This window comes from Parasteatoda tepidariorum, chromosome 8 (assembly GCF_982258835.1).
Source record: "Parasteatoda tepidariorum strain Cologne lab strain chromosome 8, Ptep-v5.0, whole genome shotgun sequence".
NCBI classification, from domain to species: domain Eukaryota; kingdom Metazoa; phylum Arthropoda; class Arachnida; order Araneae; family Theridiidae; genus Parasteatoda; species Parasteatoda tepidariorum.
Window position 1 is genome coordinate 25235417 of NC_141762.1, and position 22691 is coordinate 25258107.

The 22691-nt window shown below is 32.1% G+C and overlaps 1 protein-coding gene across 1 annotated transcript; it reads left to right on the top strand.

Annotated features, from left to right (window-relative positions):
• Positions 1–2066: 2066 nt before the first annotated feature.
• LOC107447178 (uncharacterized) lies at positions 2067–22480 on the top strand. Its single transcript, XM_043040698.3, has 6 exons — positions 2067–2355; positions 6245–6398; positions 11807–11980; positions 13470–13661; positions 15783–15982; positions 22290–22480. The coding sequence occupies exons 1-6, from the start codon at positions 2348–2350 to the stop codon at positions 22435–22437; spliced, it is 876 nt and encodes a 291-aa protein (XP_042896632.1). The 5' UTR covers positions 2067–2347; the 3' UTR covers positions 22438–22480.
• The last annotated feature ends 211 nt before the right edge of the window (positions 22481–22691 follow it).

Below are 22691 nucleotides of genomic sequence, written 5' to 3' on the forward strand. Positions count from 1 at the left end.
TTTTTAACTACGAGGATTGAATAGAAATGGTCATTTATCTGAAACATTCATCCATTAATTTCATCCAATTAATTTAAATCATGAAAAAAAAACAATTTCTTATATTTTAACATTTTAAAACCTGCCATTATTATTGTAATCATGACTTTCGTGCTAATTCATATTTTTTTCTTTTAGGTTCCAATACTTCCAAGTTTCAACTGGTAGACGAAATCAATATTTAAAATAATTTCGTTGCATTGTAAAAAAATGAAATTTCAGTTTTACATAAAAGTAATTTGAATTTCAACTGAGTCAATATTTAAATTTGAAGCCTTATAGCTTTAAAAATTCAAGCACTTTAGACAACTATCTTCTAAAAATATGAGTTCCCACAAATCATTTTTTCAACTGTAGAACTCGGATAAGTGTCATAGCAAGAGGATTTAATTCAATCGATTAAAATTACAGAAGAATTTTGTATTTGAAACTTTTTTTTTATAACTTAAAAAAGGAAGCAATTACTGCCGAAGGTTTAATATTAAAAACTTCAGGTTGATAAATGAAGAACTCTACTAGAGAAAAAATGAAATGATATACATTATTCTTCATATAATATATATAATATCATTATATAATATCTTTATATAATAGTGAGGTTTAAAATTAATAAACTAGGTGGACCACATAACACCTCAAGATTGGGAATTATTACCTTCGTAAGTATTCAAAGAACAGCTTTAGGTTGAGCTATATCAGCCTGAAGTGTAAAATGTCGCATTTTAGGTTGATAAATTAATACTTCTAAAAATACAAAAATATATACTGGAGGTTACAAAATAATAACCTAAGATAGAACGTGGAACACCTCACGTTAATAAAAAATAATCTTTCCAAGTGTCAAAAAATACACTTGTGGTTCATTTATAATAACCAGAAGTGGAAAATGGCACACCTTAGCTATAAAAATATATACCTCAACAACTATATAAATCTATACCTGAGGTTGAAAAATAATTATTTGAGGTTGAAAATAATACACCTCACATTAGTAGAATATTACCTTTCCAACTGTTAAAAAAATACACCTGAGGTAGATTTATAATAATTTGAAGTGTGGAGCCTCGCTTGCCGAGCTGTGCAAAGCGCAGAGTTAGCGGGTACGAATCCCGCTGTTACCCTGGATGTATCTTCGTGCGGTCCTTATTATGCTGTCTTTCTACGACAAAGGTTTATTAGCCTAAGTTGAGCACATGAGCCTGCAAATACAATAAACTTGAAGTCTAAAACGACACACCATAGATTGATAATTAAATACTCCAACAAGCATAAAATTTGATACCTGAGGTTGAAAAATAATTAGCTGAGGTAGAACATAATACACCTCACGTTAGTCAAAAATTACTTTTCCAACTGTCAAAAAATACACCTGAGGTATATTTATAATAATCGGAAGTGTTAAATGAAACACCTTTGGTTGTTGAATAAATATTTCCACAAGTGTTAAAAAATATACTTGATAAGTAATAACCTAAGGTTGAAAGTGAAACACCTTAAAGTAGCAACTATCTACCTCTCCACAAATGTAAAATTAAACACCTCAGGTTGATACATTTATACCTCTGGAGGTATATTTAAGGTATATTTGAGGTTAATTTTGAGTTATTAATTTGCACTCTTTTCAACATAACGACGTATTTAAATAACAACCTCCCTTATACCTTTGAAAATACCTTATTTATACCTCGATTTTTTTCGTAAAGATAACGACCCTTTGTGACAAATAAGAGGAATAACTTTGTGATAAATAAAGAAGAATAAGTAAAAACTGTTGCGTAAAATTATTTGTGGATGTTCCCTTAGAGACAACAATATTCTTTCTGTATCTGAAAACAAATAACTACCCCAATTATTTGTTTAAGGAATATGATTGTTCTTTTTTATTATCATTATTCTGCATCAATTTGACTTTCAATATGTTTCTATTTACGAGTAAATTCTTCTATTTATAAGTACAAATATTAAGCTTTAAGACAAAAAAATAGATTAGATTTTCTTATTAAAAAAAAATGTGTGCTATGTATTCCGGTCTAGTGTAGACATTTCTTTTGCAAAGAGGAGCATAAGTTATTCAATGAAAAAAAACTATCTTTCCTACTATTAAAAACCACAAGTATTATTCCAATCTATTTTGAATATTTACTTTTAATCAATACTAAAAATTGAGAGTTACTATTAGTCTATGAATAATAAAAAAAGTAATTACTGTTTACAACAGTCGTTTCTGCTTTATAACTTCTTTAATCTTACTCATTCGATTTAAGGATTTATTCGTTTCGTATTTGATTATAGTACTAAGCATATTGGAATGGACAAGTAAGTCAATTAGTTTCGTTACTATGAAATAATTGCGGTGTTACTTTTTTAATTAATAGTTAGTAAAGAAAAAATTATTTTATAAAAGGCTATTATAAAAATGTTTCTGATAAATTTCTTTTTCCGATCTATTTTCATTGAAATAATAAACATATGAAAATAGTGTTTCTTAGTGAAACGTTCATGTTATAACTGTAAACAAGTATTAATATAAGTATTATAATATGCAAGCAAGTATTTATTCCTCTCAATCTGTGTTGATGAATCTCTGATATTAGGGCATCCTATTTTTAGGACTTTACCCTAGAATTATACACCAATATTAAAAGTACATCTTATACACGCATACAACATACCAACGTAACACTGTTATCAATTTATCAAATAAAGTTTGTCTTCCCAAGTCTGAGAAAAAAAATTTTAGTCTGACTAAATTTAATCTAAATAGTTATTCATATGCAAATTTAGTCATTATCCAACATACATTTTGCAAATTTTTAAATAATGATATAAAATTATTTTGTTTTGACTAATTGTTTAGAATAACTGCTGTTAGTTACAGGGATTATATAATAATTACCTTGTATAATTGTTGCGTAAAAAACTTACGCGTCAATTACATTAATTGTAATAAATAATAACTAATCATTACTTCTAATCAATTGCCTGTAATCAAGATTACAAGTAATCACGATAAAAAAATAATCATAATTACTCATTAAAAACGCTTATGATAAGTTGCAATCACAAGAAACGAGCACACGTCATCAAAATATATGATTACTACAAGCAATCGGGATTATAACGATGCTTACAAGTAATACTACTGTGTTCATGATTAGAAAGACATGATTAAAAAAGTAGCACATTTAAAATTTTATTTCTCAGTAACTATTCCACTGATTTTTTCTCAATTTTTTTATTTTCCCATATAAAATTACATTCCTTAACGGTGTGAAGATTTATGTATTTTACAGTTTAAAATTCTCTCTACGATTATTGAATAAAATTGTGAAAAGAAATAAATAATTGTTAAAAACTATTTTTTGTATGATGTTATCTTTGAATAAGTGAATTTTATAATTGTATGCAAAAATGTTTTGATCTGCGTGAGAAGTCCTCGAAATATGGCAAAATATTAAAAAAAAAAAAGCAAAAGTAAAATTAAGGGTCCTAACATCCAATCCCTCTGCTGACCAAACTATTGGGACCCATATTTCTCAAATTGTGTCTTACTATACATTAAAATCTAATGATGGTGTCGTAGTTTCTCAATGTTGAAGGTGAATTTTTATTGGCTGGAAAATCACATGGTAGGATCCAGTTTTCCGACATTAATTTTCATTATGGTTTGGTTGTCATCAGCATAAAACTGATATAAGTCATAAAGGCATTCCTTTCTTATAAATATTTTTGCATCCCTGATGCTGTTATTATTACGTTTTTGATTTTGTTTGTGGGAAAAATATACTTGAGGGTGCCCCTTGGCGAAATTGGCGATTTATGTTTGGCTCTATTCCTGTTTGCGCGGAACACCGTGGTAACAGGAATAGCAGCCAAAACATAATGATATTTCAATAAAACATTGAAAAATTTCAACAAACAAAACTTGCAATGAACCGAATATAAGCAAAATTAATAAGCCCAATAAAAAGGATTTTGAATTGAAGCAAAAATTAATGGAGTAGGCGCAGAAAGAAAAGGAAAAAAACAACACACTTCTTCATTAAGCGTGAATATTCTCAGATTTAGGTTAACAGAATTATCTAATAACAGTTAGATACTGTCTAAATTTATCATGAATAGAATGTGTGTACTTCCATCGCCACATAAATTCGACGAAATACGAATCGAAAATGGCGTCTGTAATACTGGACTAGCGGTGACATTTTTTTCTTAAATCCCTTTTTATGACTGCCCACATACCTTCGATCTTATTGACCAGATTCAAAAGTAACCTTACCAGCCGGTATCCAACGTAGAACTAACGGATCTCTGAAATTACATATACCGTTCAACATTTAAAAATAACGCTAAAATCTAAACCAATCAGAATCACGATTGGGTTTCAACATTGCCCAACTTGGCGAGAACCAAGGGGCACCCTCAAATATAGTCTACCCTTGTTTGTTTTCGAAATTAAGAGTTTAAGAGGATTGTTACTATTATTATTTTTGTTAGCATAACGTAATTCTATGTTACATTTTAAGATAAAGTTATTTAAATATGTATTTCTATATCTTATTAACCGTTTTACAATTATTATTCTTTGGAATAAATTACATTAATATACTATGATAGATTACGGTTTAAGTGATTCGTTAAATGAGTTAGAGCTTAACTTTGACCATCATGCACGAAGTAATGAATGCAAAATATGTTTTTTTTTAAAATATACATCCCTTTATTTGGGAAACACAAATATTAAATTACAGTTGTAAACTCGCCAAGTTTGTTATAACAACATACTTTCAATTTTAAATGTTATTTCAAAAAATGATTACTTAGAAAAATGATTTATGTTCACTGATAGATCTTAATAGTATCATAAAGGTGGGAAATATTTGGACACGGGAAGTGTCGGGACAAGTCTTTTTAGTACATATATTTTTAGTTGAATAATTTCAAATGTTTCATATCAAGAAACGGCAATTTTTACGAAGCAATCGTCGGAGTTGGTGAAAGTCAGGGCACAGAGGGTTTAGCCCTCTAGTATACAATATAATTTACGTACGTATATACATACTATATACGTTTATATGCATGCACCATTCAATAACAATGTACGACCAAATGTACATTTAATATCCGGACGTGTGTTCATACAATTTATGTTGTATGCATACAATATAGTAAAGTTGTATACATACTTATAAACAGTTGTATGCGTATGTATGCCTGCAACAATACATGTAAGTAAAGTACGAATGTAAAAAGAATTTATGTATGCATGTTCAGTGAGCAGAGAAAAAGATATCACCCTGAATAACTTTCGTTTATAACTAATTGAGCAATTTCATAAGAAATTGAACCACCTCATGAAATCCATTACCCAAACATAATTTCAAGCAACAATAATTTTTTATAATTATTTATTATTTTTTATCATTTAATTTAATTGGAGATAATAAAAAAATTTGAATTATGTTGCATAAATTTTTATACCATTTAACTTTAAGTATTTTTCTATTGCAACTAACTTTCAACAGCTTTCATTTAGTAGAAGCCGAGAAAAATAAAATTAATTTTAAAAAAAATTATTTGATGATATTGTAGAAATATTTCAATGGGACATTATTAATGTGATTAATAATAATAATGGGACATTAATAAATATTGTAGGGGCATTAATTGGATAGCTTTGCATTATTTAACATAAATCTAAAAATCTAAAAACAGACACATGTATACACATGTGTCTGTATTTAGATTTTTTTACATTTAATTTTAACTAATGAAACAAAACTAATTTAACTAATGAAAAACAATTTGAATGAAAATTAGCAGAAATTATGTGAAAAAACAAAAATAAAAAATGAGAAAATGTATAATTGTAAATTTATTTTTGCGAAAATACTAATTGCGGAATCGTATTCATGTAATTTTATCCGGAAAAAAATGAATAGCGAACCTAAAATACCAGATGCCTTATATCCCAAGATGATAGCGACACATATTGCTGGATAGAGTAAATATCCTCCATCAGTTTATTTCGGAAAATTAAATAAAAATGATTAAAAACCTATTTAAAATTTTCCTTCGACATTTTGAATCGAGCTAGAGGGAAAAAGCTTCTTAAAGGAGAAAAAATAAGCTTCCTTGAATATGACTTTCATTTTTGGATACTCAGAGGCTCTTAGTTCGTAAAACTCTTTTTTTTTCTTTATAGCTACGTTCCAGTTAACTTGGCCTATGACTTGTATGAATCCACTGAAGGCAGTAACCCTAACTTAACACCTGTTGTTCTTGTTCACGGGCTTGCATCGGACAGAAAAACATGGAAATATGTTGCTCCAATTATTGCCGAAGAAACAAAGAGAAAGGTTAGAATATGTGAATATATTTTAAAACCGATTGTAACTAAAACCGAAGAATATGTGAATATATTTTAAACCCGATTGTATAATACATATTATTGTTGTTTTTTTTAATCATAGAGCATATTTCGTATCGGGTAATCTTGTTAATTGTAGCGCAAGCACTATGAGCCCATAAATAAAAATGGCATTTATATGCTGAACTTATGCATGTAATATTCTATAAGGGAATAATGATTAATGAATTAATGGGAAGTTTATTGAAAAAAGTTTAAACAATCACCACTAGAGGGAGATCATCAGCAATCATTTCTATACATGAGTCTCCTAGAGCTCTAACTTTGAATTCTTACGATTTTTGGTTGTGGGGATTGAGAAAGACTTTCTCTGCTACGATTCAATCATATCAATCTCGGAACCTACCAATAGCAGAGTATGCCATGTACGGATTATATCTTCAAGCATATGTCACTTTCAACATTTGAGTATAGACTGTCATTCTTTCAGATGGTAGAGAACAATGGTTGACATCATATAGAGTTCTTTTTCTGAAGGCTGAACTAGATAAATAACTTGGCAATTACTGGCCAAACTGTCTCAATGTACACTGATGGAAAATTACTAAGGACGTATGATATTAGCAAAAATAGCAACCACAAAATTGAAGGTAGGAAAAGCGTAAAAATTACCATAAGTGCGAGTAATAATAAGACGTGTTTTGTGAATGCAAATTTTGGGTTGTCGAACTAGCTTGTCACATGACAGCGCTGGTATGAAATATAAAAGGTTTGACGCGTATTGAACGTTATTGTTCAAAATCAGAGTTTGAAGGGAAATAATCAATTGACGAACTTGATAAGTTTTCCGGACGTCCTTTAGTTGATTTTAAGCTTGGCTGTATTAGCGGCAAGATTAAAGAAGACCGAAAAGTAACAGATGTTGCCAAGGAGTTCGACGTCAGCCACAGTGTTGTTGCAAGGCTTTGAAAATCATTTCAAACAACTGAAATGTGTAGCAGTCGTCACGGGGCAGCTCGTGTTCTGTGTACGACGCCAGAAGAAAACAGGTACATAGTGCGTAGACAAAAGGGTACCGGCGCAGTACAGCCAGTCAGATACAAAATTAGTTTCATGCTGCTACTGGCAAGATAGTCTTCCGAAAAACTGTATCCAGACGCTTGCAAGCAGATGGACTCCTCGCCCACTCACCTATTGTGTGCATACCACTGTAAAGACTTCACCGTAGCGCCCATTTGCTATGGTGTCTTCATCTCAGTTGGAGTGAAAAGGACTAAGCTAGCGAACTAATCTCAGATGAGATACTACATGTAGTGTCATGGTGTGCGCTGGCATTAAGATTAATGGACACACATCCCTCTATGTGCTTCCAACTGGAACTATAACCGATCAACTCTGCATTACTGATATTCTGCTGTCTCATGTTTTCTTGTTCCGTGGTACTGTCGGTGATAAATTTCAACAACATGTCATCGAACAGTCACTGTCAAGGAGTGTGTGTAGAGCGATGATATGATGATATTAAACGCCACGTATTGCCATCACGTTCTCCAGATATGAATCCCATTGAAAATTTATGAGATGCTTTGGGAAGGAGTGTTACTCGTCGAGAATGCCTTGCAATAAACAAAGACATTTTGACATAGGAATTGAATAAATTGCCCCAACAGCTGCTGAATACTATAGTCCAAAGCATACCGCGAAGTCTGGGAACTTGCATCATCCTCCATGGTGCTCATATCTCCTATTGACACCTTTTGGCCTATCTCCTATTGGTGTTTGCTTTTTTTTCTTCATTTTCACGTTTTCGGAACAGAATCCTTGAACATATCTGGGTTTCAAAGCACAATAAATTATATATTTTTTTAAGTCCTAACATTCTCGCGTTCTTTTATTTCACTTAGTATTTAATTACGCTTAATTTTTCATGATTTAATTTTTATGCTCAATACAGCCATTTGAGATCAGCTCCTAGCAATTGTCCAGCTGTGTACTCAAATGAACTGTCACAAAAGCAATGTTGCATCTGCTATGTTGACAACGCCAACTATGTAAACAATAATTGAAGCTGTCTGCTATGTAATCAATACTTCTGGATATATCAGGACAAAGCCAATTTATGAAATGAGATAGTTGCTACAAAATATAACCCATTGTTCGTATAATAGAATAAATAGTTTTTTTTCCTTCACAAAATGACATCCCAAACCGAAATATAGCAAGGAGAAGAAGCTCAACTCTCCTAATATGTAACTAACGTGGGGAACTGTTCTGCTATACCACAGAAAAAATACTTACAGGGAGTGTAACATACTCGGATACATAAGAGCATTATTTGTACTAAGATCCTAAGCGTGAGCATACGAAACAAAGTAATAGTCCGGAGGTACGTCTCCTGTGAACCGGTTGGACAACTTGACATGTATAGTAGCGTATGCTGCTTCCCACCAAATGCTATTTTATTCTTTTTTTCTATTTCAAAGTATGTTGGCATATTTAATCAACATAAATAATGTATGGTAAAGTGCTGTTCTGTCGTACAAAAAAAAAATAAACGTAAGTGACAAAAAATTCTAAATTTATATATATTTGTCATCCCTGTATGATAAACTACATGCTGCAAAAAAAAAAAATTTCAAAAATAAGTTTTGCTTTATCTGTTCTCTGAAATTCTATTTCAGCGTTCATAGCGTTAGCAATAGAAAGAAAAAAGTTGTCAAGCTACTTTTCTTAGAATCTATCGAGAAGCACTTTCATTGTTTTTCAATTGCACTACAGTGTTTGTAAATAGTGCAAAAATGCAGAAAAAATTAACAAAAACTAAAGAGAAAGAACTTTTTATCTCCTTTACAATCCTTCCCCAACCCAGTAATGGGTTGGAGGAGGGTGAAAACCCGTTTCAAAGCACCTCTGCTTCTGGGCCCCTAAGTGTTGCTTTATCCTTTATGCACAAAGAACTGCACCAAGCCATGTTTAGATTATGTCTACCGAAGCTAACATTCTTCCCCTATTTATATTATTTGTCCAAAAATACAGTAAATTATCAGTTGATTACTTGCAACTCGAGAAGTGAAGTGTGTCTAATTACATGATTCAAATTAGATTTAATTATTTACCTACCTCTATGTCACGTCACGTTACCTGCGTTGGTTACGTCACACGTGTCTGTCGAACCTGATTAGCTTCTGAATCAACGAAAGACCAGCCATGACTTATCTACCATGATTGTTAAAGATAGTAATATGTTGTACAGTTGGTGTCACATGACTGTGACTGCTGCTGCTTTCATTTAATTTTTATTGTTTCACTTTGGTTTTTATGATGGCAACCTTCTTAAAATGTTTTGTGTTGATTTTTTAGTGTTCGAATTCATTAGGTTTTGTAAATATCACTAAATTTAGATTGCTTTAGAATTAATAAATGCTTGTTAAGTTTTAATTCGTATCTGTTTATTCATCTGTAGAGCTTGTAGTTCATTTGAATAACATTAAAAAGGCGTCCGTGAAATTTATCTGTTTGCTGCAATTTACAATGATCTTGCAAGCATCCAATTAAATTAAATTCATAAATATGATTACTCTTATTCTTTTGTTGCCATGGCAACTAGGACACGTTTCTTGCTGTCTAAATTTAATATCTAATGTAATGGATTAGATATCTTAATAGCTTCCTCTAGAACACTAAAAATGAGATGATACAAGATGTTGTTGTTAAATTTAGGAAATGAGCAAACCTGTTTACAGTTGGTTACATTCAAGTTCATTCATTGTAAACGGGAGATTGATAAATTTTGTATTTTAATTATGGACACCCTGTATTTTTTATTGTTTTCTAAAAAAAGTTCCCTCTCTTTTAAAGGACATTTTTCATGTATAACAAACTGCTTAGATCTATATAAGGATTTGTGACTTAATAGTTGGCAATGTAAATAAAATTACTTAAAATTTCAAAGGGTTACTCAAAATTTTAAGAGCTTTTTTTTTAGTAATGGAATTTTAAATGATTACTTGAGAGCATCGTATTCAAAGTTGTAATTAGCTATAAGTATTACGATATCTAGACGAAAATCTTTAACGAAGGCGATTTTTAAATTTTTTTTTTAAATAAAAGCTTTGTTAGAATCTCGATGTTTTAATTTTCTAAATTTCACTAAAATGTTACTTTGCGTTGATTTAAAAAAGGCACTTCAGTTTTTAAATCATTAATTTGTTTGTGATTCCCCTTTTTTGCATAATTACTCTTTAATTGTACAATGTTAAAAAAAAAAAAAGGTTTTTGCGTCTTTTTTTTTTTTTTTTTTTTTTTACCAACCAGCAATTTTTGTTGAGTGAAATTACTTTAAATCAAAATTTGAAGGACCGCATTTGATGGTGTGTTAAAATGAAAAATTCATATGTATAATTCTTACTAGACGAACGAATAAAATGTAAGACAGATCACTGTAATGCACGTTTTAAAAAGAGTTCTGTGTTATAGGGGTCATACAGTATGTACTAATAACCCTACGAGAAAATAATTTCTGTTTTTCGGTTGACTGTGGGGAACTGCACCAATGCAACCAGAATATGAACATTAGGCGCTACTATGCTATATAATGAGAAATTGTGTCGGGTAGATTTCGAAGGACGAGTGGGTGGTTTTTAAGTTCATAACTTTTAATGTTTGTCACCTGTTTTCACTATAAATGACTATCTATCTATATTATGAACTTCTTTTTCTATGAATGAATTTTCAAGAATGTACAAAACTAAGTCAAACCTCACGACATGAGTGCGGTTTTATTCGTTATGAAAAATTTTCAGTTCACTGATATTATACGAGTTACGCAAACTTTTAAAGTAATTAATAAAGCTCTAAAATTATCAAAGGCAGTAATGCCTCGAAATAATATTGAACATCTAATTACCAATGATAAATAAAAGATCTGAATCGATATTGTTTAATGAATTTATTTGAGTCCGTTGACTGAACAACTTGAATCATTCGTTTCTATTCAATTTTATTATTTATTTATTTATTTTCTTTTGCTTTTTGGTCTTTATATTTGGTGCAGTTTTCTTTATTTTTTCATGTTGAGTATCTGTTGAAAATGACTGATAAATAAAAAGATGTGGTTCTGCTTCATACCATGCTGTAATCCATTGAAATATCTATAGTAAAATAAATATTTAACTACGAAAAACATAGGGTTCATCCAATCCCCGATGCTTACACCTGCTATGACACGCCCAAACTTTATTTTCTTGTCAATCTGTAGCAAAGAATCGATGGACAAGTCAACCAATAAAAACATTCCAATTTAAATGTATTTATTTTAAATTAAACTTATCTATGTGGTCTCAGTACCGATATAACTGAAATATTTTATTATACTTATTGTTGTTCCATTTTTTTTAGGTCTATGCATATGATGCCAGAAACTATGGTGACAGTGAATATACTGATGATTTTAGCTTCTCCTTAAACGTCGATGATCTGTTTCATTTTATGAATATTATAAATGCGCATAAAGCTGTATTATTTGGACATAGCATGGGTGCCTACACTGTAATTAACGCAGCTCTTCGGAAGGTAAAGATTCATCTCATCTACAACAAACACTGTACAACATGAGAAATGTCCTTTAGATGATAATGTCTATTTTGTGAAAATTTTTGTCTGAAAATAAGGAAAGCGTTATTATTTTTTTACTCCGTACTATTTCGAAAAATTCACTTTTCAGATTTTTACGTTTGATAGCATACAATAACAACCACTAAGTGCAAAAGAACGGCGCTGTCTTTGACAGATCCTCACCAACTTTATAGTTACTTGAGTGAGATTTTTGTCAAAAAATTGTTTTTATCTTTATACTTGATGCTCTCAAAAAAATTGCACAGACTACGGAAGCATGATATGGCTTTCATGACTTTTCTTATTATCTGGTTTTCGACAGAAATATAGTAAGGGTGAAATGAATAATCAAAATGTATGGAAGAACATTATTTGCTTTAAAAGTACAGTTTATGTTCATGTAGCTTAAGAATAATGGTGGATGCATTAAACAAATATAAATTTTAATAAAAGTAATTTCTTGGTTACACATAACAAAATATTAGATAGACACACGGCCCCCGGCAACGTGCATGTCTGTGGCGAGGGCAGCGCCATCTAACGTTAAACAGTTAGAGCCATCTGTTGAGGTCTGCCACAGTAATTATGAAGTCGACAAGTTTCGAACGGCCTCCATATAAATTCTGTTTTATTCCTATTAATTCCGATTTCTTTGCCAATTGTATCAGTTCCGCATAACTCCTTCATTCTATTTGGAAATATATCTTGGCCTGATTTTTTACTCATTGTTACCACGATTATTCTTGTTTCGCTTTCCAAACTTTAGTTATTCATTGTTTCTCGTTAGCAACTTTACGTTTTATGTTTTGAATACAGCTTTGTGTTTATCATGCAGACTTGTTGGACGTTGAGAATGTTTGCCTTGTTTAGAATCTTCGAAAGACGTTGACATTTTACAACTAAGTACTTAAGTACTCTTTTTTAAATAAAGTTATTCCACTAAAAAAATCTGAGTTTAAAAGGTTTTTTTTATGTATAGAGGATTGTTTAAAACTAGAGGAACAAACTTCCATGACGAATACGGTACACTTAGGAGACACGGAATAAATTTGAAATTTCAAATAAAATCGTAAGGAGATAGAGGATTTTCAGGGGCTAACACAAGAGTACTGTCGACAGCGACGCACGCTCAAAATTATAAGGCGTATATATATATAATACTTTAAAGTAAGTCACGACTTTCCAGTTCATTAGGCTAACCAACGCTGGCAGTTTATTTGGTGCCTCGGACTTCATTCCCAGTGATTTTGAAAATGCACCATTTTCAAAACGCCCATTGTTCTTCAGTCCCCCCGAAATTTTATGAAATTTATCGATCAGTTTGTAGATTTTCTGCAGAATTTTTATATCGTCTCATTCAATTTCATAAGTAATCTACTTTTTATTCTTTGAGTGTTCTCAATTTTAAAATGATTGAAGTTATAAATTTTTATAATTTTGTTTTCAGCCAGACAGAGTAGCAATGATAATATCCGAAGACACATATGTAAAATCAGTGTCTCACAACTGCATTATCATAAGCAGAGATTACTTACAAGAACTTTCAAATTCATTTTTAAAGATTCCGAGCTATATGGATGAGAAGGAGGCGAACAAGAAAATTGTTGATGATATGTTCGCAGAATTATCCGAAGAAAATGTAAGTAGCAAAAAATGGAATATCTCTCTCTTACATCATTCATTTAGAAACTATGAATGGGTGGTCTAATGTAAACAATAACAAGCGTCCTTAAACCGGAAGAAATTTAGAAAATTTCCGGTGTATCCCTCCGCTTATGTTATGACTACGAGGCGATGTGTGAACAAGCCTAATATTCTATGCAGTTTTGTTATTGTAATTTGGGTTCAAATCTAAACATAATTGTACCATTCATAAGAGCTTTCAGAAATGTATTGATTCTCAGAGGTCGTAAGGACAAAAAAAATTTTGAAAAGTTAATATCACATTGTGAATAATTCTTAAGGTTTGCCATGTTTTGTATTTTATCCCTTACTTGGCTACATTTGAATAAAATGTCGCCAAAAATATCTTTTTTAGTTAGCCTAATTGGAAAATATTCTAATGATTATAATATTAATATGATAATGCTGAAGTTTAAAGGCTGAAAGAAAGAACTCGGTACATGTGAAATACTGCAAAAGATATGATGCAATAATATGATGGCGTGTTTTTTCAATCTGCGGCTTAAAAATATATCGGAAGCAGTAACCCGGAAGTCTTGAAAGAGCAATTTTACCACTAGCGCCACTACCCTTAGCTTTACACGATCGCCCATCCATAGTAAGTGATGTACTCGTGAGAGTTTACTTTTCTTTCCAGACTATCCTCATTGCGAAAGTGTATTAATATCAGTGCCCAGGTCGGAGACGGCGCAGTGATAACCTCTTTGAATCACAGGAAAGAGACGAGATAAGGCGTAATTCGTGCTCGCAATGATCGAATGCGCCATCTGGGGAGGAGATCGGTTCCATGTCTTGACCCTCCTCCCTTCCCTCTTCTCCTTCTCACAGTTGTTTAGGAATTGTACAGCAATATTCTTCCTTTAATTGTTTCGTAAATAATTAGCGAAAATATATTTTTTAAATTTCCACGACGCTTTTTTTATGAACTATATTCAATCTAGTTTTCCGTTCCATGTAGTTTCCTAACTTAAAAGTTTTTAATCTATTTGAAAATAAAGACAGAAACTAAAGTACTTCCTTCTTTATGACTCTCCACACGCTAATGGTAAAAGCATGCCAAGTGTTACCACCGATAGAGAGTTTTACACTACGCCACCGGTAGCTCTTTTCAATTGCCAATAGAGGCGTAATAATCTCACCGCATGTGATAAATTCGCGTATGCAAATTCAAAGATGCAAAAAAGAACTTTATTGGTGAAACGTATTTCCCAGCTGTAAGTTTGTCAATTAGGCTCTCCCTCGCATCTCCGAATGCGCATGCGGGAGTTTTTTCGCATGCAGTTAGAATAGCCCTTAAAATCTTTCTATTCTCCTATGAGGGTACATGTTCACAAGACCGATTTTTTTCAACATTAAACGTAAAATTCCACCACTAATATTTTAGATAGCTGTGATTCAAATTTTGTGGCATCATTTTTGGACAATCCCATAAGTTACTGATGGAGCACTCAGAATACAATCGACTTTTACGAGACACTACAAGAATTTAAAAGCATATTACTTTTACTTTTATCAGTATTTTGTAGTAAACACGCGATTTAAAGGGGTTAAATTTATGGTTATGTGTTAAATTGGGTTTAAATTTATAATAGTAGTAATAAATTATTTTTAAAGAAACCATTTCACCACTTTGAAATCTGAGAACTCAGAATTGATCAGTACTAGCAAATGAAGAAGAAGTTAGGTGATTATGGTTCTCAGTTCAAATCCCGGACAAGGCATGTATGGCCTTTCATTCTCTGTACAATGGGTCCTTACTGTGGGAGTAATGTGGCCCACCTAATATGGCGCCCCTGAAAGAGTGGCCAATACATCTGCCCTTATACACAGCTCTGAATTGACGAATGCCAACCCAGGTGGCTATTGGAAAAAATATTTCCTATAAAAAGTCCTGTGTAATCCCCAAATGTTTCTACAAAGTATTGACGTTCGCTTTATTTTCGTCACAACTTTTAAAATTTGTGTTAGATCCGTGGTAACCATGTATAAAGAAACTTTAATTTGCAATTTGTTTTATACTAAAATTGTTAAATTAAATTAATATGCAAATTAATATTATGTCTTTGTTCAATTAAAGAAAAAATGGACTCCTAAGGATATATTATACAAGCTACATTCTCCATTCAAAAGAGATGCTGATGGGAGATACGCGGCTAATTTTAACGAGAAGTCACTCTATCGAATCTATAGTGATCCTCCAAGTGTGCTTCTAGACCCTGTTGGCTTATACGAAGGACCTGCTGTATTTTTAATTGGAACTAAATCTGTGATGGATATGTAAGTTCATTGGTAACTTCAAGCTCAATTTACTTTTTTTTGTTGGTTCATCCATTAATAGTTTTTTTTATTATGATTTTAGTGTCAAAAGCTCTTCATAGCCTCGCCATCTCGGATTTTAGGATACAATTTTGATTTGTTCATTAGATATATATATATATATATATATATATATATATATATATATATATATATATATATATATATATATATATATATATATATATATATATATGTGTGTGTGTGTGTGTGTGTAATAACAGGGCTCCAACCCTGTTATTAGTGTTGTATTTAGCTTGAAATAATTGCAGTCATAAGCCATCAGACGTTCTAAACAGGTTTATTAAAGGTAGGCTGGCATTGCTAACAGTTGACGTCCACGCTCCCTACGAGAGGGGGAGTGGACAAGACTCCGGACAATTCCGGCACTGCTTATCAGGATCACATTATGATGAAAAGGACACGCAAAACAATGCGTTCTTAGGTTTTATACCAACATAGATTTGAAGTAAAAAGGCACATTCGTACATTCCTTGTATCCTTACGCATTAAGGAAAATCATTTCTGCTTCCTTATATGGAATTGAAAAAGGGCACGATTCTATAAATAACTCTTCCTTTGAAATATAAATCTATTTATATTTCAATGGTATGTTTTCAGCCTTGAATTCCCAAAATAGAATCTCTCTACGCTTATTCTTTAACAAAGACATTTTATGAAAACGAAAGAGTTTTAGTTCTTTTATTAATACAAAAGTATTTAATTCTTGTATTACATCCCCCCCAAAAAAAATTTTTGGTGAGCCAAAACAAAAAATTTAGAAAACTTTAAATTTAAAATTTTTAGGTTGGTACGAATGCTCCTTTTTCCCTACTACAAACAACATTTTTTCAATTATGTAAAGAAGAAAAAAATTATTTACAATGACAAAAATATTAAAAACATGATTATGCAATTTATCAATTTAGTAACTAAACAGAAAGAAAAATTAAACATTTATAAAACTAATCTACTAAAATTTTTTTTTTTAAATTTTTCACACAAAAATATACAAAATTTTTATGCAAAACAAACTGGACAACAAGTGTCATTTATTCAGAATTTAAGATTCTGTGTGGTTAAAAATATTTTTTACTTGATGAAATACAACTATTCTACTAAAAATTTCAAAAAAAATTTTTCACACAAAACATACAAAATTTTTATGGACAACATGTGTCATTTATTCAGAATTTTAGATTCTGTGTGGTTAAAAATACTTCCTAAGCTTTGATACATGTACTTTTTCAAAATTTTGTTTACTTAAATTTCTTTTTGTTTATTTTGTTTTTGTAATCAGTTTCTTGGACATTCTTCTTTTTCCTATTTTTCCTTTTGTTTTTTGGTTTTTGTTACCCTTTACATATTTTTTCGTCGATATTAACCTGATAATGAACGCATCCATTACCTAGATCTATCTTCGAATCATTTGAACTTTTTGGACATTCTTTCTTTCTATTTTTTGATGTTTACTTTTACTGAAACATCCTTAACATTCATTTTTTCGATGCTTACTTTTTTGAAGCATCATTCTTTTCTTTTTTCGATGTTTACTTTTTTTGAAACATCTTTTTCACCATTTTTAACCTTAACATTTTGAGAATTCTGCTGTTTAATGTGCAAAGATAAGTTGTCACTTTTAGACTCAGCAGAGATGATCAGTCTCTTACCAAATTGAGTAACAACTGGCCCGACACAATGAATAAACAAACAAAAATCCCTGCAAGTCTACAACCCTACTAAAGCATATGGTAAATCAGTATCAAGTATAAAAACTTTGCTGATTTAAAAATTTAGCCTATCGTAATAAGGGAGTCTCACAAATTTTGTTAAGTGTTAACTGTCCGTTTGTTTGGGTTTCACATTTTTTAAAATAGGAATATTTAGTTTTGACCAAGTCCGAAAAAGTAAAAGAATTTCAAATTTCTTTAAGTTTTTATTTATTTTTTTGAAAACTCTTCATTTTTAAGTTCAAAAGAAAGTTCTGAACAATTTAATTTTTTATGTGGTTAGATCTTGAAAAATCATTAGAAAATAAAAGTTTAAACAATGACTTAATTTTGTTTGCCGTCACTAATTTAACTGACATTTGAATCATATATTTTTTTTTCAAAAAAAACATTTTAAATGCACTAAAGAACAATATTTTATCATAATTTAAAAAAAAAATAAATAACTAAATGAACAATAGAAATGCAATCTAATCCTTAATAATATACTATTGAATTATTCATAATAAAATATTTAGATTACTACTCACATTTAATATTACTAAAATATTTAATCATAACATTAAGAAAAAAAAAATGAGAGAAAAAAATATATATCTACAGTAAATCCTTTCCATTTGACCTTCATCCATTTTTCGTTGACGAGAGGGAAAAAAAAATATCACTTTTTTTTTTCTTTTTCGCGCACTTGAATCGTAGCACTTCATGAATATTCATGATTAAAATTCGCGCACATTCACTTTTGTTTCCCCTTTTGAAGAAAACAATTCTTGTAAGAGACTAATTCATATTTGAACCAAAGTGACATTTCTTTTTGAGCACTAATGAACATCAGAACTCGATGGATGGGACACTGTAGGATCATCGGATGGGATACTTTCACTGGTTTCAGGGGACACTCTCCACGACGAGGTACAAGAAGTACGGGTGGAAGTAGTACGGGTGGAAAATCGCCATCCTTCCTTCCTTCAACGTTTTTTTCACTGCCAATTTTTTCCTCCTCCGGGGGTGATGGAAAATTTCCACGAAGCAGTCAAAATGGGTAAACTTCCTCCGCAAGAAGCAACTATCCTGTCGACTTGTAATAACAGGGCTCCAACCCTGTTATTAGTGTTGTTTTTAAATATTGCTGGTATCGACAACAATTCACGTCCCCACTCCTGAAAAGGAGGGGGAGTGGACAAGACTCCGGACAATTCCGGCACAGCTTATTTGGATCACATCATTATGAAAAGGACACGCAAAACTATGCGCTCTTACGTTTTATACCAACATAGATTTGAAGTAAAAAGGCACATTCGTACATTCCTTGTATCCTTACGCATTAAGGAAAATCATTTCTGCTTCCTTATATGGAATTGAAAAAGGGCACGATTCTATAAATAACTCTTCCTTTGAAATATAAATCTATTTATAAACTGCTGTTTGTAGAAAATGCAACACCATGAAAGAATCATCAGAATCAAATGAAATTTAATGCAGAAACGACTTGTACTGATACAAATAAATGATGAAATTTTCAAAACAAAAGAAACAAATTAAGCGTCCGAAATCAGTATTTGGTGCAGCCACCACGCGCTGCAATAAGTGCTGCTATACGACGTGGCATGGAGTCAAACAGATGTTGAATATCTGCTTGAGGAAGAGAATTCCATATCGCTTGTATGCGCAACCAAAGTTCGTCTTTGGAAACTGCAGGACGCGGATCACGAGTGAGACGCCGACCAACCATATCCCACACGTGCTCAATAGGCGACATATCCGGCGAATAAGCAGGCCAAGGAAGAAGTTGCATGCGTTGTGCTGAACAGAAGTCTCTAACAGTCCGCGCAACATGTGGGCGTGCATTATCCTGCTGAAAGATAGCTCCAGGGATGCCTTGAAGGAAAGGAACGACTTCGGGCTGTCGCACTTCACGGACGTATCTGTTGCTATTGAGATTACCCTCAATTCGTATCAAATTGGATCGTCCATGATACGAAATCGCACCCCAGACCATAACTCCGGGTGTTCGACCACTATGTCGTTCAATAATACACTCAGGAAGGCAGCGTTGACCGGCATAACGTCTAACACGAACACGGCCATCATGGGTCCACAAATTGAAGCGTGATTCATCTGAAAAGACAACTTGGTGCCAATCAGCTCGCCAGTCTCTGTGCTCAAGAGCCCACTGCCGACGCAGCCGTCGATGATCCGCCGTGAGGGGAATCCTGTATAATGGCACCCTTGCACGCAATCCACGGCGCAGCAGACGACGACGAATTGACGAAGCCGACAATTGTACACCTGTAGCAGTAGACCAATGTGCTGCCAGCTGCCTGGAGGAAGCTGTGCGATCATTCACCGCCATGCGGAGCAGGTGTCGATCATCGCGCTCTGACGTCACCTTCTGCCGTCCAGTGCCTGTTTTTCGAGTTGTTCGGTGCTCGTCGGTCCACTGCTTCCAAACTCGCATCACTGTGGAACTGTTCCGCTGCATACGAGCTGCTATTGCGCGATAGGAAAATCCTCCTTCTCGAAGGCCGATTATCCTCCCTCGTTCAAACTCCGTAAGTTGCTTGAATTTCTTATTCTTCCGTCGTGGAGGCATACTCAGGTCTCACTAAACGTTTGCCACTAACAAATAATCATAGACTATTTTCAACGTCCCGCTACAGCACTTTATTTATACGCTTTCAGCATCAATTCAGAGGGCGCTGCGCGCGCCACGCACGCGCGATGGCTCTGAAACTTTATTAATTTGCATAATATCCTATAATTGACATTTGCTGCGAATTTCATTTGATTCTGATGATTCCTTCATGGTGTTGCATTTTCTACAAACAGCAGTTTATTTCAATGGTATGTTTTCAGCCTTGAATTCCCAAAATAGAATCTCTCTACGCTTATTCTTTAACAAAGACATTTTATGAAAACGAAAGAGTTTTAGTTCTTTTATTAATACGAAAGTATTTAATTCTTGTATTACATATATATATATATATATATATATATATATATATATATATATATATATATATATATATATATATATATATATATATATATATATATATATATATATATATATATATATATATATATATATATATATATATATATATATATATATATATATATAAGCATTACCTTTATTAAATAAAAGATAAAGGTAACATTTTGTTTTATTAAATTAGAAGAAATAACGGCTTGAAATGTTTTAGAACTACTATGAAATTGTTTTTCTCTGAAATGTAAAGCAATTAAATTAGTCATTTAGTAATTGTGAATAGGTAATTTACTACTTAATTTTTGAAAAGAAGTTAGAGTTTTCGAAAACTTACTTCGGTTATTTTTTAAAATAATAAAACCAAATATGGATGATGCTCAAAAACTTTTAATTCAGAACTCAAAAATAGTTATTTATCTAAGATCTCAAAACCGACAAATGTCTCAAACCGAACTACCATCGAGAAAGGCTGATTACAAAAATGTATTAATTTTTTTCTGCAATTAGAATTTTTCCTATTCCTCTACACTCTTTTATTTGAGCTCAGTCGAAAGAAGAGAGGCCACAAAAAACAACTTCATTAAATAAGAGAACTTATTTATTATCATACAGAGAAATCCATCAAAATATGAAACAAGTTGTAACTTTAGGTATGCCACTAAAAATTTAGCCATTGTAAAGAATCAATACACACAGCATTTGATGTAAATGCAAAATAAATAAATAATTCTCCATTGCATCTGCACTCACATGTAAACAATCATCCCAAAAACAAAACAGAACAACAAAAAATTTAAATTTTTGCATTTATATATAAAAAAGCCTCTGAACTGGCTTAGAAGTTTGGTGTCCCGGGCCAGTGGTTCACTTGCCCTATCCATTTTGTCTGCTGCACTTTCGTCATTGCCCAGCACCGATAGTGTCCACCTTCAAAAATGTATGAAAAAGAAATAAATGAAAAAAATAAGAATTTGTCTCACATTATTATCTTACTAAGCTTTTCAAACATGCCTTGATTTAAACGGCCATATGAGCTAATCAAAAAGGAGAAAAAATTTCCCCCGATCATAAAAATTGGCGATCGAAATGGGCTGCAGGTGGCGTAGAGCAGAACTCTTTTCCTATGGCAACACTTCACATGCTTTCCCCATTAGCGTGTGGAAAGTCATAGAAGAAGGAAGCACGTTAGTTTCTCTCTTGATTTTCATATAGATTAAAATCTTTTAACTTGAAAAACTATATGGAACTGAAAACTACATTAAACATAGTTCTAAAGAAAAGTATCGTGGAAATTTTAAAAAATATTTTTATTAAATAAAAAGGAAAAATATTAAGAAAAGGAAAAATATCGTAGTACATTCCTATACAACTGAAAAGAGGAGGAAAGGGAAGGGAGAAGGGCTAAAGGCATGAAACCGGTCTCTCCCCAGATGGCGTATTCGAGTGTTGCGATCGCGAATACCGAAAATGTGACTCATTGTAACTAATTTACATCATTTTTTTAATGTTTCTACTTCATTAATAATTAATTTTTAGTATGTTTTAGGAGGAGCCACATGCCTCACATTAGAGGACATTTTCCAAATGCTGAATTCATTGAATTCGAAGGAGGTTACCACAGTCTGCATGCACAGTTCAGAGAGGAAACTGCCGATACAGTCGTGCAAGTTTTAAATAAATATAATATCTCATGACTTAATATGATTGTTACAATAAATAAAGTTATATTTGAAGATATTTAGTCGATCTTCTTGAATTTTTACACTATATTAATTTTTGAACTATAAACTGTGTTTCATCAAAGCGGTGGTGGAATGCAGGCCCCTCTTCCCCACTGGGCACTATGGGCACGTGCCCAGGGCCCCGCGATCGAATGGGGCCCCCTAGTTCCTGCCAGATTACCAAATGATAATCGATACATTATTACCGAAAAACATTAATTTTGAAA

Excerpts from the sequence above, each read along its gene's own strand:
- LOC107447178 (XM_043040698.3), top strand. Across the intron at positions 6,399-11,806 it reads CCGAAGAAACAAAGAGAAAG|GTCTATGCATATGATGCCAG; the intron begins GTTAGAATATGT and ends CATTTTTTTTAG. Across the intron at positions 15,983-22,289 it reads ACTAAATCTGTGATGGATAT|GAGGAGCCACATGCCTCACA; the intron begins GTAAGTTCATTG and ends AGTATGTTTTAG.